We start from the raw sequence: 14,576 nt of genomic DNA, 5'->3' as shown, positions 1-14,576 counted from the left end.
GTTTTCCGCTAGTATCTCCTAGCAAACCAGAATTTTTTTCAATAATTGTAAGAGATTTTTCCGGAGTATCGGAGTTTTTAAGAAATTTCTTAATTACTTCTTAGCATACATATCATCCTCTTTACCTTCTTTAAATTTATTTTCTTCAAAGAGAGATCCAAAAATTGTATCTTCGACACCTTTTTCACAAGTTTCCACATTGATATTTTCAACCATAAATTGAGAACAAGTAGGCATTGATATTTGGTTTAATACCATAAACCGCGCATTTATTGAAAAACAGTAAGTCATACAGTACAGTACGGTCCATGTGAACCTAAGAAAGAAAATTTTATTTGAACCGAGACATTCCATACCAAACTGTGAGAGAAAAAGGCAATTCTGTTTTAGTGTGGTTTGGGAGTGGCGGTCTGTGCAGAAGCACTGTATGCATATATGCACACACCATTACAGGTACTGCTCTATCTGGCTAGTAAACACACACAAAATAAATAATTCAATATTTCGTACAAAACTGTTCGTCACAATTTCTATAATAAGTCAATAACTTGGCGTAAATATGATTGAATTTAATATGTTTTCATAAGAAAGTTTATTTTTTTTCTTTTTCTGATACTGTTCTTCGTAAGAAAGTATTCAATGGAATAAGCTAAGTAAGTCAGAGAGGTAGATCAAAATCATCAAATGAATGAGACAGCTATTGTACCCCTCTCTCTCTCTCTCATGAGGTTATTCATAACTCAATTTATTTTCTTGTTTATACGGAAGTAGTTGTATAGTTGTAGTTTGTGTTTTCTAGAGAAGGAAAGTTGAAGAGTATTCCCCATAAAAAAGAAGAGATCAGAAGAAAAGAAAAGAACAGCAAGCAAGCAATCCATGGGTAGACCTCCTTGTTGTGATAAAGTACTTGGTATCACGAAAGGACCTTGGACTCCTGAAGAAGATCTAATTTTAGCATCTTACATCGAAGAACATGGACCAGGGAATTGGAGATCAGTACCAACTAATGCGGGTAAGATTAAAATATCCTCCTCAGAGTTTTCTCTACTTCGTAGTATGAGTTTGATTTTATGCATGCAGATCATTATACTTTTCGTATATGCACTTTAATGCGTATCTTTTAATTGTTGTTTGCTTGTTGTCTTGTTTTAGGCCTGCTAAGATGCAGCAAAAGTTGCAGGTTGAGATGGAGTAATTACTTAAGACCAGGCATCAAGAGAGGAAACTTCACTGAATTTGAAGAAAAGAAAATCATTACTCTTCAAAGTTTATGGGGCAACAAGTACATAAAACCCTATACTAATGTTTAGTTTAATTTCGAAATCAATTGCATAATCTTTGATAATCTGACCTTTTTTCTAGGGGTATCACACAGATGGGCAGCAATAGCTTCAAATCTTCCCCAAAGAACAGATAATGATATAAAGAATTATTGGAATACACATCTTAAGAAAAAGCTCAAGAAGTTTCATTCGGTATTACACCCTCATCATCTGGGATCATCATCAAAAAGCTTTGAGTTTCTTAACAAAGATTATAAGAGAAGTTATGATAGAACAAGCTTCGAATATCATCATTTGATCCATCAAGCTTCAGCCTTAAATAAGTTCATTAGTAGCACCATTACTAATAGTATTACCTCATGGTCCTCGTCTACTACTACAACTTACGCTTCAAGCACAGGAAACATTTCAAGACTCTTGGAAGGTTGGATGAGAACTTCTCCTAATAAGTTGAAAGACAGTAGTATACTCAAATTACAGACTACCCAAACAGAAGAGAAAGTACTACCTGGTGGCAGCGATAACTCCAATAACGACAACCACAACACTAGCAACAATAACCTTGATGATGATGACAATCTAATTATTAAGAAAGTTGAAGTCCAAGAAACCTGTAATGGAGATGATTATCTTATATCAAATGAGGCAGATTATTTGGAATCACTTTTAAAATTTGACTCAACTACAATACATGAGTCGACATCAGCATCTTCAAAGGAACCTCAAACAACTAACACCACTCTGGAAGATAGGGTTGATTCGATTATAGAGACTAATCACCAAGGGTTGGTTGAAGATGATCAAGACCAACCTCCATTTTCTTTACTAGAGAAGTGTCTCCTGGATGAAGCAACTGGACAAATTCTTGAGGAAGATCAAATGGAGATCTCTCCAATATGTTGATGGTAATGCTCTTCTTCTCTAGCACCATAGGTTCACAAGTTATGCGCATGAAGAACGTTCAAATTGATTATTATGTGGTGCGATGATCTACATATGTCGAGAAACAGTTTTTAAGTATGAATTTATGTTTTAGAACATGGTTATCTCTTTCACAAAGTGAATGATGGAAGAATAGGGGTTTATTATTTAAAATAAATCAAATATGCATGTAGTTAGTTTGATCATAAGTTTGTTAATTTAAATTGCCAAAGTTATCTTCAAAAATATATATAGTACTGAATCTACTGATAGAAACTAAAATATGCGGTAATTTCATTCAATTAAGATTTCTTTTTCTGCCGATCAAATTAAATAATTCGATATACTGTTTTTTCATCACTCACTTTGTGAAAAACAGTATATAGTACTGATACTCGCGTGCAGATTAATCTGGGTGTGTGATTAAGTCCACTACTTGATAATAAAGTACGTTTGCTGGCGGAAATTTGGTAACATGGAGGAGAAAGAAACAGATTCTTGTTGCACGATCTAGTGCCGAAGATGAATATCGAGCTATGGCGTTAACAACATGTGAAATCATTTGGCTTCGATCTTTGTAACGTGATTTGTGGTTCACTTCTCCTCAGCCAACTAAAATGTTCTGTGACACATAAGCTGCTATGCTTATCGCCTCAAATCCCTTCTTCCATGAGATTACCAATTTGTTTCGAGAATAAAACGTGAAGAATAATGTCATTTGTAACCCTTTTATTCCAAGTGCACTACATTTAGCTGACACATTAACAGAAGGACTTTTCGCTGCCAAATTTTAACCAAGATGGGAACAATGAATATTTACGCACTAACTTGAGGGGGAATTTCAGAGAATATCTAAGACATATGCAAGATATTATTTATTAAATTGTGACAATCATGTTTCCATATATTCCGGTGAATTTCTTGGGGAGTCGGAAAGGAATGATCTGTTTCGCTAGGTTCAAGGTAACGGAGAGGAGTTTGAGTGTCTGGGTGCTTGATGGAGACTTGGTATACCGTATATGTTGCACAAGGATATTAGACTTCAAGATCAGTTCGACGAACCAAATGGTTTGATTACAGAAATTGAGGTTGCAAGTATCAGTCCAGTTGACAAAATTGTGGATATCCGTATATCATTAGGCTTACCATTAGGTTGCAAGCACGTGTGACTGTACGGACATAATTCATATATCATTAGGCTTCTCATTAATAATGGTCAATTAACCATGTTTATGGAAAATGGACGACAAGCTTACCAGTAAGACGGCATCACGAGCAGCCAAGGCAGTAATATCAGCACAAGAGACGACATCGCCACAGGCTTTGTGGATGCGACTTCGTAGATCGTTCATGATTTTAAACGCTTGAGGTCTGAGTGAGAGATTTGGTGGTGCATTTTTCTCACTAGGCCCACTAGCAGATCCATCTAGCAAAACCGATCCATCACAACCCTAAACAAACATACAAAATTAGAGAACTGAAGTCAGTTGCTATATCAAAATCTTAGCTGCAAATCCTAAGGGAATACAAATTTTGGTAGTGATGAAGAAGTAGTAGTATAATTAAGAGTTATCTGAACAAAACAGTCATGGAAATGGAGACGAAGCAAACCTGCAGCTTGGCCAATATCTTTTTTAAGGATCTTAGTAAGTTCAGCTTGGCCATGATAGACCCTTCACTGTGGATTAGACTGGTCTTCTGGTTCTGAAAAAACAACAAATGCAAGAACAAGAAATGAAGAAGAAGAAGACATTGTTTTCAGAAGCTATCACTCACCGCTTACTGTATTGGTTATTCACATGTTCATTCATAGGCGCACTGCATAAAGATAAGGAATAAATAATGCTTAATTACTTTAAAATAAAAACAATGTCTGGATTATGCCATATAACTGTAAGAGAATGCTACAGAAACGAAAATGGTAAAAAATAAAGTTGGGGGAAAGTGGAGACTACTGACTTCGCAGGACTTGCTTTTCATTCAGATGGTTAGGCGTGTTCTTGGCATTTTTTTATTCACTTACTAAACTTTAAGCTTAAATGTCTGATGCGTAAGATAAAATCTTTTGAATTGTTTAGACACATGCTGACTTTGCAGGACGAATCTTTTCACTCAGATTGCTAGGCATTTTTTTTCTTCCATTTGTTTATTCGCATCACATGGTCTCGATCGAACAAACCAATTATCGGTATCTTGACCAAGGCCGCCAGCATCTGATCGCCAAAAGAGACCAAATTTACTCCAAAAGTTCGCTAGTTTTCTTTTTGTACCCACAGAATTATGCACTAACCACTGGCCATGGGCAAGGGAAGGACCTATTGTAAAGCCAACGGGTTGAAAGTTGAAACACACACAGGCCTTCCTTCCTTTTTCAAGACCTTGTATGAATTTGGTAAACCTGTGGAATTTGGTGACCTATGAAGCAATATTGGTCCTTCCAGCATTCAATTTATCCATGGATGTGTCTTGCACTCAGTGCGTATATTATATCATGTGGCACAGTGGCAGTAAGCTAGTTTAATATATATCAAATTCTGGGTACACCAGGCCCACAGTCACTCAGCCACCAGACAAGCATATATTTTATATTAATAGTCGATGTAAAATGTAAACTGCTGAGAAATATCCTTCCCATCGTGGTCGGCTAGTTTAACCAAATGATGTTTGTTTAATTATTTCTTGAGTTGTGTTAGAGAATGCACTGCCTTTATGATATGGCTAATCCCTAGTTTATTAGTTTTCTGCTCAGCAAACAAGAGAAACAGATTTCAGAATGAAGAACATTATGCTGATGGGTCTTCTCCTTTAATGAAATATCCGGCATGTCACCAAGGTGGTGAGATGTACGTGCACAGAAGATATGCATAAGACCAAGTCAATTACAAGTTAGTTTTGGTTATTCTATGTAGATAAGCCTTACCTAGTCAGAGCACTTAGTCTGTTCTAGGTTTACTGACTTATCATTCCTATAAATAGGAATTACTTATACTATTTCATTATCCTTCTTCTTCAGATCCAGTTAGTTCTTCGGAAGATGCATCCACTGAAAGAGTTGATCGAAAGGATTCAACCGTAGATATTTGGTTTGACATCTTTCTTTATCTTCCTCTTAGTGAAATCTTCAAATTCAGGTGTTTGTCAAAGGTATGGTTTTCCATACTCTCAAACTCTAATTTCATTAACAAGTGGTATAAACTCAATAATTTATCACTCCCATGGGGATTCGTTCATTATACTGCTGGTTCAGTAGGAGATCATTCCCAAGACAACAACAAATTGAAAAGATTTTTTGCAATTCATATCCTGATTCCCATTCGAAGTTTGCATCTCATCATCAAACTGGGTTTTGTTTTAGCTTTCTAAATCCAATTTACCCACATAGTACTGATCAAGAAAGGATGAACCTATTCATTTTAGGTTCAAGCAGTAGTTTAGTTTTGTGCACGACATGCCATTATAATTCGACTACTTATTATGTTTGTAATCCACTGACAAAGAAATGTGTTTCGCTTCCTCCACCACCACCTAGAGAAAATAATCTGGTTGCGGCTACTTTTATATGTGATGAATCGTTTTCAGAATCTACAAGTTATAAGGTTATCCGTATACCGAAGTTTCAAACTGAAGCTGCAATAAAAGAATTGAAAGTTGACATATTTTTTTCTGATGTGGGCGAATGGAATGTTTATAATATGTCATGCCCTGCATATGTTACTTGGAAGTACACATCTTCTCACAATTATTTTACCCATAATGGTGTTTTATACTGGTTTCCAATGCATATCAACAAAATTATAGCTGTTAATATTAACCGAAACACCAGCCACGGAACATGCGGGAATGAATGCAGGTTGATCAATATACCTGAACAAGTAATGGATGATTGTGTCTATTCAAGTCGACATGTCGGGGAATCGGAAGGATTGATTTGTTTGGATAGGTTCAATAACGCAGAGAGGAGTTTGAGTGTTTGGGTGCTTGATGCCGGAGACTGGTATATGTTGCACAAGGATATTAAACTTCATGAATGGTTAGCAAAAATTGAATCTCAGTTGATTAATGACTTACGTGGAGATGATTTGGCTAGCGAAATTCAGGTTGTAAGTTTCAGTCCGGTTGACAAAAATGTGGTTATACTTGGTTACGGGGAGTATGTTTGGGCATATAACACCAAAACCAGGGTATATGAACAGCTCTGGGATCCTTATTTCCCCCGCGAAAATCTTCAATTTTTTCCATATCGTCTGGGGACCTTAGCAGTTATTATAAAGCCAAGGCCGACAATACTTCCGATGCTCAAACTCAAATATGATCATAGAACTTAAAGGTAACTAAAGGTCTTGCAAGTTGCAACTTTTGTTATTTACTTGTGGGTATCAGTTTAGGTTCATCTTATTGATTCTCTGTTAATTTTACTCCATCCAGGTAATTATTTGTTTTTTGTTTTGGGGTTTTCCATTTTGAATGGTACATTCTTTGTTTAAATAATTATTTTTTTGAAAGAACTTTTAATGAGTTCGTTTCTGGCCATACTTACCAGGTTGGTCAATTTGTCTTGTGGAAAGTCCATGACAGACCTTTTACTAATGGAGGTGGATATACTTGTGCTTCCACATGATAGTAAAAATATCATTGATTCGTGAGGGTAAGTAGAAGAGTGGATAGACTTTAACATTTAAGATACTATATACAACGTGGTTGCTAACCACTATTATGGATTTTTTTAGACCAGCAGTCCACTTTTCAGGATTTTCCTTTTCAGTTTTTAAGCATAAGATGGTGACGGGTAAGGACAAAAATCAAAATGATAAGTCGTGGAAAGATGGTCCGGAAGGTCCGACTAACCTTTTTGAGAGGTAAGGAGAGTCCATGATTCTCGTGTTTGGCGGCCTTGCGTAGATTCTATTTGTGGTGTAGACCGTGAAGTGGTGAGATGAAGATCGTCGGCTTAGGTTGGCTATGCATCACCTTGGCTGGGTTAGGGAATATCATGAGGGCTTGGCGAGTTGTCGGTGTTGGTGCGACAAGTCATGGCATGGACGGCTTGGCATGGTGGGGCCAAGGCAATGGCGCAGTTTGGTGAGGCAAAGCATGCGCGAACGGCTTGGCATGTGGGGCCAAGGCATGGCGCGGTCCTGGAGAGGAAAGCATGGAGGACGGATTGGCGTGGAGGGGCCAAGGAAATGGTGTGGACGGTCTTTGCATGGTGATTGGTCTTCGCGGGCCCGGTTGCCTCTTTTCCTTACTTGACTAAAATAGGAAGTACTTTCCTTATTCAAACTCCCAAGTATCACGCCTATAAAAGGAGGGCTAGCCTCTCCTTTTACTTCACACCTATATTTTTTTGATTCTGGCCGTGTGGTAACAGTAAAGCGGACGAGCGAATCCCAGGTATGTCTTCCAACACTTCCTCTTAACTTGCTTTTCTTGTTTGTTTTTTTTAGGGTTAGTGAAAACCCTAGTTGTAGGCGTACCTTTTCATGAACTTGTATAAATGTTGTCCTTCTGTGTTGGTATGAATCCTAACCATAGGTATGCTTTGCACGAACTTGTAGTAACATTTAGGCGTGAATACCGTAGTGATGTTGGCCGCATCAATTACAGTGCAAAGTAGGAATGCATAAGCTGGTAATTTTCATTCCCTTCCCGCGAAAACCTAGCTTCTAGGGTTTACTCTTTTTTCCTGGTGTGATCGTGTGTATGGTTCCCGTGGTGGGGCGCACCTCCTCGGCCGGGCGCAAATTTCCCGCTGAAGGGTATGGTCTTGGCATGAGGTGGTGATGCAGGGTCTGTCAGTCCCCATTTATTTTCCTATGCGCATTATGACTTTGAAACAAATTGGCTTGCGTCCACGATGGATCTCCTGTGTCTGATAAAATAATTTCCATGCACTTTCCGTAATAATTTCTCTTCGTATTGTTCCATTGTAGTTTTTTCGAAGGTGGAAGTAGCGTGAGAGAATTTTTGTTAGGATGTCATTTGAGAAAAGTTCTGCCGTACCAAAAGATGTTGGCAATTCCAAGACAAATATATATGATGAGTTCTTTACAACATCAATCACGATTAGGTGAAATCATCCCAAGTATGTGTCGATTCTTCTGACTGGTCCAAAAAGTGAAGGAGAGGCCCGGTCGGTTCGGCCAGGAGGTGTAATAAGGTTTTGTCTTCAGAGGAAAGAGTATCATGCTTCTCCTATTGACTTTAAAACCTCTGTGAGTCCGTTGCGTCCCTTTGAGCAATGGATGCGATGCATGATGAGCCAGGAATGTGTAAAAGCCAGTTTGACCAAGGCGCAGATCATTGATGCTGTCGCAGCTTCCGCAGTGCTTCAAAATTTAGGAAAGATATTCCAGGATTGGTTGCTTTTATTTCCAGATGGTGTCCAGACACTCACACATCCATATGCAGGTGGGGTGAAATGACTATCTCCTTAAAGAGCGTGGCCGTGTTGCTGAACCTTCCTGTAACAGGAAACCTCGATGTCAAATTATCTGCAGATGAAGAAGAAATGCGCGCCGCTCTGGTTGCGAAATCAAAAGGATTCGTTCGGAAAGAAAACAAGACAAGGTGCTTCTATGGCTGGTCGGTGTCTGAGTGGTTTCCCGATTAGTTGGAGCCGAATCAGAAGACTAGTACGCTTCATGTCGCGGTGTTCTTGGCTCTTTGGTTATCCAAAGATATTTTCGATGAAGGCTCGGGTAAGAAGGAGATAAGACAGGAACTTATCAAGTTTGCCATAAAATTGGAAAAAGGTGTCGTTCTCCCAATTGGCGGCTTGTTTCTTGGTTCTCTGTACGCACACTTGGATCAGCTGGTCATGGACATGTGCGCTTCAAATGGTTACATGAAAGTGGATTCATATATTCATGTCGCCTTTCTCCAAGCGTGGCTGTGGGAGCACTTCGAAAGGTATCCTCCAAAACCGTGGGCCGTACTTCCCGAGTCTTGGGGTGGCTCTAGGATACTGTGCTTGTCGAATAGGCGCCCAAAGATTGGTTCGAACCTGGTTGGATTCCTTGAAAACTCGCACACGGTCAATTTTCGTCCATGGGCTCCGGTGCATGCGTCCATAACTCAGATCAGTACCTTTGCTCCTGCTCCGGGCATGTCTTTGTTTTCTGATAAAGAGGATATGAGTGTTGGAGAGATGGTGTTCATGCGAAGCTGCACGCCCGGTTAAGTGCCGTCTTTCTTTCGAGGATCTTGCAAAGCTGTCTCTTACAATATCGATAAGGCGGCTCAGCATATGGGTTTTGACCAAGGGGTCCCACTTGTTCGTCAGCCGGTTGTTCCAGAAGTCTCGTTTCCAACTGTTCTCGATGCTACTGTTCTTGTGTCGGGTAAAAGTCTTTCGTTCTTGCGGAACGAAATCCATCAACAACCTCCAAATATAACATATTTTGGCAGGATGAGTTTCTCGTTTTCCATGAATTCGTGAATGATGTGGTAGAAAACCGTCGCGGTAAGCCTTCTCCTGCGGTTTTAGCGGAGCATCCACTGCTGAGGGATCATTCTTCGCTCAAGAGAAAATCCGTTAGCCCGAATGCAGATAGTCCCCAAGTGAAGGAGCGAAGATATAAAATCCGTCCAGATGGTTCCCAGTTAGTTTCGACATCCCTACCGACTTTCAGTTCGTCCAATATGCGGGTACGTGTGATTTTCCTCTTGACTTTTGTTGGATCGTGTATATCCTTGTTTCTTTTCTGAGTATCCATCTTTGTATCTTTCCTAGGGTCTCAGCAGCGTGAACGCCTTTACCAAACTTGCAAGCAGTCAGAAAACATCGCTTCTCGAGACGGAGGGTGGCGGTGCTGAGCGTATCCGTGGCGATGGGGAACCCGAGAAGTATGAAAGCTCAGAGTTCAGTGATGGTGAGAGTAGTTCTTCCGACAGCAGTGCTGAATCTTCCTCTACCCAGTCTGAAAGCGAATCAGTGAGTCTCCCGCATGTTTTTTTTTTCTCTTTGGAAAATATCTAATCCGTAATGTCGTAGGGGGAAACCGTTTCTGAATATGGCCCTGAGACGGAGACTGGTGGTGATACAGCTTTGTCTCCAATTGTGGCAGCCGCACCGGGCGACCTTGGAATGGATGTTGATCGAGATGAAAACGTCGTTGTGACTCAGACAATGGAGAGTACTCCAGTGGCCGCTGGTGCAACTGTCGTTAGGAATCCCTTGTCGGTTGCTGATGTAGACGCGGCGCCACTTTCAACCCTCCATACCTGGTTCCTTATCCGGATCATGTGTTGATCGGGGGATTTAGCGTGCCAACCAAACATGCGGCGCTATACACCAAGATATGGGAAAGCTATGGACATATCGCCACGACAAAGAAGGTTACTAGTCGATTTGTGTTGGTTAAGCGTGTGGATGAAGCTTTGTCTTCGATTGATGACATGTGCAACGTGACCGGTAATACTGTTTCTAAGGATGTAATCTCGAGATGGAGGTTCCATCGTGACACGTGTGTAAACTTCGAGTTCAATGTTTCTTGGTTCGTTGAAGGTTTCTCTGGTATTGAAAAGTTGCTGGTCGAAACAGCCGAAGGTCCTTCTGCGGATATGGTAAAGAAGCAGGAAGCGGAAGTCGAAAATTGTCCAGGAAGCTGAAGTTGAAGATGGCGGCTCTCCAAAGCACGAAGGAGTCTCTTGCTAAGAAGAGCAAGACATTGTTGAAAAACTTTCCTTGAATGCATTTTTGTCTTCTGAACTTCTTATTTTTAGGTTTTTTTTTTGAAAGGCAAATGAAACGCCTAGTTTATGGTTTTTATTTCCTGGATCTTTTGGTTGATAGACAAATGTTACCTTGATGGTTTTGGATTATTATTTTGGAATGAATTGTTTTAAAATGGATTTTTTTGGGAATGATGTTGTCTTGGTTACGATTGCAAGTGACGCAAATATCCCAGAAAAACCATGGAACCGTGAACGTTGCGTGTCGGTAGATTACATGGGGTGAAACATAACATGGCTATCGGTTTCATCGTTCCCGTGAAAACTTGAAATAACAAACCATGTATTTTGTCTAGGTAAGACTTACTCGGTTTTTTAGGTCTCCTGATGAAAGCAGAATCTTCTGGATGTAAGACCGAGTTTTACGGGAGGCACCTCCGTGATTGTGGAAAGTCTCCAGTCGTCTCATCTGATAATCGAGTCGTCGATCCCTGGTTGGATCGTTCGCTTTTAACCTATAGGAAGTCTCCAGTCATCCCTCGCCGTGTCAAGACTGATAATCCGATCGTCTGGTAACTGAGTCGTCGATCCCTGAGAGGATTGCATGCTTCTACCCCCTTGATGTCTGGATCGAAGCATGAGATCGATGGTCGAAAATTGACATTGTAACCGAAAGATCAATCTCCCACTGTGGTCGCCAATTGTTTGAGGGTGAAAACGGTTTCTGCTGATTTTGGTAATTTCGGGTGTATGGGTGAGAAACGAATTTAAACCCTAAGCAATGTACTGCAAGGGAGTACTTTAGATTCGAGATATCAATCTGTACAAACCCGACCCAAACCAAGAAATGGCCGTTCCAGACTTGCTTCGGTCACAAAGTGAAGGAGAAGGGTTGGTTTTGGGGAGGGAAGCGAAGAAAGTGTTGAGACCAGAATAGTTGATTCTGGAAGATTATTTGTTCCACGACTTGTATCATAAAGTGGGAAGCTAACATATGTAAAGCTATCAAATGTTTTCTGAGTGTTGTATCCTCCTGACATGAACTTGTTGTTCGGTGGAAATAGGTAATTCCTATTTATTCAAGTCGAAGTGAAACGTACTCTAGTCTCATTAAGAAATGGAAAACGGGTGAGTAAATGGGAGGAGGTGGTAACCGGTAACGCTTGGAATTGATGTTCCATAAAAGAAAGCGTTTCACCATTACTCCCTGTATTTACTAACTGCCTCATCCTTATGAAACTTTCTTATAACGAGCGTAGTGTACGCCGCATGCTGTAAACCGCCAAACCAATACCCAATGAGTATCCCCCAATTTGTGACATGTGTTGATGTCTCGAGTGTTTTAGTGGAAAACATGTAGCATGTTGTTTTTGTCTGTCAAGTTGAGCTTGGGAGACTTGCCGGCTCGGTGGTGACCTTCAACTGTCGAGATTTTGCATCTTAAGAGGAAGGTAGCCGTTGATTATTGCAACCTTTTGTTTGATATCCATAGGCATGAAATTATGATCAGTATGTCTTTAATGTGGCCCAGTTTAGGTGTGGCCAAAAGTTAGGGTTTTGGTTTTGTTTAGGCGTGACCAAACTAGGGCCAAAGGTGGCCATGTGTTAGCTGGTAACCTTGGACGGCTAAGATCTGCATCTTAGATGAAAAAGTGGTCGTTGATTGTTGCAGGCATTCATTTTGGTAGACGCATAGGGAAGGCCGTCATGGTATGGCGCGGAAAGGTGGTTGGCATGCCATTGGCACATGTGGCATGGCATTCCTTGGCGCGGTTTGGCATGGCCAAAACTAGGGTTTTGGGCCAAAGGTTACCATGCGTTGTTTGATGACCTTGGACGGCTAGGATTTGCATCTAGGATGGAAGGGTCGCCGTTGTTAGTCGCACGCCTTCGTTTTGGTAGCCGCATGGGGAAGGTCGGCATGGTATGGCGCGGAAAGGTGGTTGGCATGCCATTGGCACACGTGGCATGGCATGCCTTGGCGTGGCCAAAACTAGGATTTTGGGCCGAAGGTTACCATGGCATGCATTGTTTGGCGACCTTGGACGGTTAGGATTTGTATCCAAGATGGAAGGGTGGTCGTTGATCGTCACACGCCTTCGTTTTAATAGCCGCATGGGGAAGGCAGGCATGGTACGGCGCGACAAGGTGGTTGGCATGCCATTGGCACATGTGGCATGGCATACCTTGGCGGTTTGGCGTGGCCAAAACTAGGGTTTTGGGCCAAAGATTACCATGCGTTGTTTGGCGACCTTGGACGGCTAGGATTTGCATCTAGGATGGAAGGGTGGTCGTTGATCGTCGCACGCCTTCGTTTTGGTAGCCGCATAGGGAAGGCCGGAATGGTATGGCGCGGAAAGGTGGTTTGCATGCCATTGGCACATGTGGCATGGCATGCCTTGGCGTGGCCAAAAGTAAGGTTTTGGGACAAAGGTGACCATGTGTTGTTTGGCGACCTTGGACGCCTAGGATTTGCATCTAGGACGGAAGGGTGGCCGTTGATCGTCGCACGCCGCATAGGGAAAGGCGGCATGGTATGGCGCGGCAAGGTAGTTGGCATGCCATTGGCACATGTGGCATGGCATTCCTTGGCACAGTTTGGCATGGGCAAAACTAGGGTTTTGGGCCCAAGGTTACCATCCATTGTTTGGAGACCTTGGACGGATAGGATTTGCATCTAGGATGGAAGGGTGGTCGTTGATCGTTGCACACCTTCGTTTTGGTAGCCGCATAGGGAAGGCCGTCATGGTGGGTCCAAGGCCAATGGCGCGGATGGCTTGGCATAGTGGGGCAAGGGTTTGGTACGGACGGCTTGGCATGGTGGGGCCAAGGCAAGGTGAGGTTGGCTTGGCATGGTGGGGCCATGGGTTTGGCATGCCATTGGCGCATGGTGCGGTTAGCATGGTTGGGGTCAAGGCAAGGTGCGGTTGGCTTGGCATGGTGGGGCCAATAGTTTGGCATGCCATTGATGTTTGGTGCGTCTAGCATGGTTGGCATGCCTTGGTGCGGTAGACGTGGGTGGCATGGTTTTCCATTGGCACAGTGGTGCGGCTGGCATGGTTGGCATGCCTTGGCGCGGAGATGTGGCTGGCAGGATTTTCCATTGGCACAGTGGTGCGGCTGGCATGGTTTTCATGCCTTGGCGCAGAGGTATGGCTGGCATGGTTTTCCATTGACACAGAGGTGCGGCTGGCATGGTTGGCATGCCTTGACGCGGAGATGTGGCTGGCATGGTTTTCCATTGGCATAGTGGTGCGGCTGGCATGGTTGGCATGCCTTGGCGCGGTAGCATGAGAATTAGGGTTTGGCATAGATGATGTCGGTCAATGTTAAGGGTTCTGCCGTGGAACATGACACAAAAAAAAAAGGTACCTTGGTAATTCTTACGTAGGCATGCTGATCGATTCAATAAATGTGCTAATGGTCATAGTGACGTCATGTCAGTTGTACGGTTTTACGATTTTAACCCTAAGCTAAAAACCACCATCAACAATTGTATAAGCAAAACATTCAACTCTGCAGAGAAAAACTATTCCAAGATTGAAAAACTAATTCTCGCGCTGGTTTATGCATCCTTCAAACTTCGCATATACTTTCAGGCTCATAAGATTAAGGTGTTCACGAAGGTACCAATTGAGCCAGCAATGAAGAATTCAAAAAGATCAGGGATAACTGAAAGATGGAATGCTCAAGTGGGGA

General features: G+C 41.9%; 3 protein-coding genes across 5 annotated transcripts; 2 read left to right on the top strand and 1 right to left on the bottom strand.

Moving 5' to 3' along the window:
• The first annotated feature begins 825 nt into the window (after window positions 1-825).
• LOC113353199 (myb-related protein 306-like) lies at window positions 826-1,520 on the top strand. Its single transcript, XM_026596888.1, has 3 exons — window positions 826-1,012; window positions 1,153-1,282; window positions 1,363-1,520. Exons 1-3 carry the CDS (start codon window positions 877-879, stop codon window positions 1,415-1,417), a joined length of 321 nt encoding a protein of 106 aa, XP_026452673.1. The 5' UTR covers window positions 826-876; the 3' UTR covers window positions 1,418-1,520.
• A 619-nt stretch (window positions 1,521-2,139) lies between these two features.
• LOC113353200 (cationic peroxidase SPC4-like) lies at window positions 2,140-3,966 on the bottom strand. 2 transcript variants are annotated; one of them, XM_026596889.1, is made up of 3 exons: window positions 3,816-3,966; window positions 3,461-3,655; window positions 2,140-2,273 (listed from the first exon to the last, which is right to left on the bottom strand). In XM_026596889.1, exons 1-3 carry the CDS (start codon window positions 3,867-3,869, stop codon window positions 2,226-2,228), a joined length of 297 nt encoding a protein of 98 aa, XP_026452674.1. In that variant the 5' UTR covers window positions 3,870-3,966; the 3' UTR covers window positions 2,140-2,225. The 2 variants fall into 2 exon arrangements, with proteins under 2 accessions (XP_026452674.1, XP_026452675.1); XM_026596890.1 differs by lacking the exon at window positions 2,140-2,273 and adding an exon at window positions 3,330-3,373.
• A 1,266-nt stretch (window positions 3,967-5,232) lies between these two features.
• Window positions 5,233-7,033, top strand: LOC113353198. 2 transcript variants are annotated; one of them, XR_003361139.1, is made up of 3 exons: window positions 5,233-6,531; window positions 6,745-6,849; window positions 6,937-7,033. XR_003361139.1 is itself a non-coding variant. In XM_026596887.1 (2 exons), exon 1 carries the CDS (start codon window positions 5,420-5,422, stop codon window positions 6,527-6,529), a length of 1,110 nt encoding a protein of 369 aa, XP_026452672.1. In that variant the 5' UTR covers window positions 5,233-5,419; the 3' UTR covers window positions 6,530-6,531; window positions 6,745-6,989. The 2 variants fall into 2 exon arrangements, 1 of the variants encoding a protein (XP_026452672.1); XM_026596887.1 differs by having other exon boundaries at window positions 6,745-6,989.
• The last annotated feature ends 7,543 nt before the right edge of the window (window positions 7,034-14,576 follow it).

The sequence above is a fragment of the Papaver somniferum genome, chromosome 2 (genome assembly GCF_003573695.1).
Source record: "Papaver somniferum cultivar HN1 chromosome 2, ASM357369v1, whole genome shotgun sequence".
Lineage (NCBI taxonomy): Eukaryota > Viridiplantae > Streptophyta > Magnoliopsida > Ranunculales > Papaveraceae > Papaver > Papaver somniferum.
The sequence above is the reverse complement of the archived record's forward strand: the minus strand, read 5'-3'. Positions and strand labels throughout refer to the sequence as shown.

Coding starts and splice junctions, on each gene's coding strand:
- LOC113353200 (XM_026596889.1), bottom strand. CDS start 3,869: ATGGCCAAGCTGAACTTACTAAGATCCTTAAAAAAGATATTGGCCAAG. Junction 3,656..3,815: donor AGATATTGGCCAAGCTGCAG/GTTTGCTTCGTC, acceptor ATGTTTGTTTAG/GGTTGTGATGGATCGGTTTT. Junction 2,274..3,460: donor CTCGTGATGCCGTCTTACTG/GTAAGCTTGTCG, acceptor CGACATATGTAG/ATCATCGCACCACATAATAA.
- LOC113353198 (XM_026596887.1), top strand. CDS start 5,420: ATGGGGATTCGTTCATTATACTGCTGGTTCAGTAGGAGATCATTCCCA.
- LOC113353199 (XM_026596888.1), top strand. CDS start 877: ATGGGTAGACCTCCTTGTTGTGATAAAGTACTTGGTATCACGAAAGGA. Junction 1,013..1,152: donor ATCAGTACCAACTAATGCGG/GTAAGATTAAAA, acceptor GTCTTGTTTTAG/GCCTGCTAAGATGCAGCAAA. Junction 1,283..1,362: donor CAAAGTTTATGGGGCAACAA/GTACATAAAACC, acceptor CCTTTTTTCTAG/GGGTATCACACAGATGGGCA.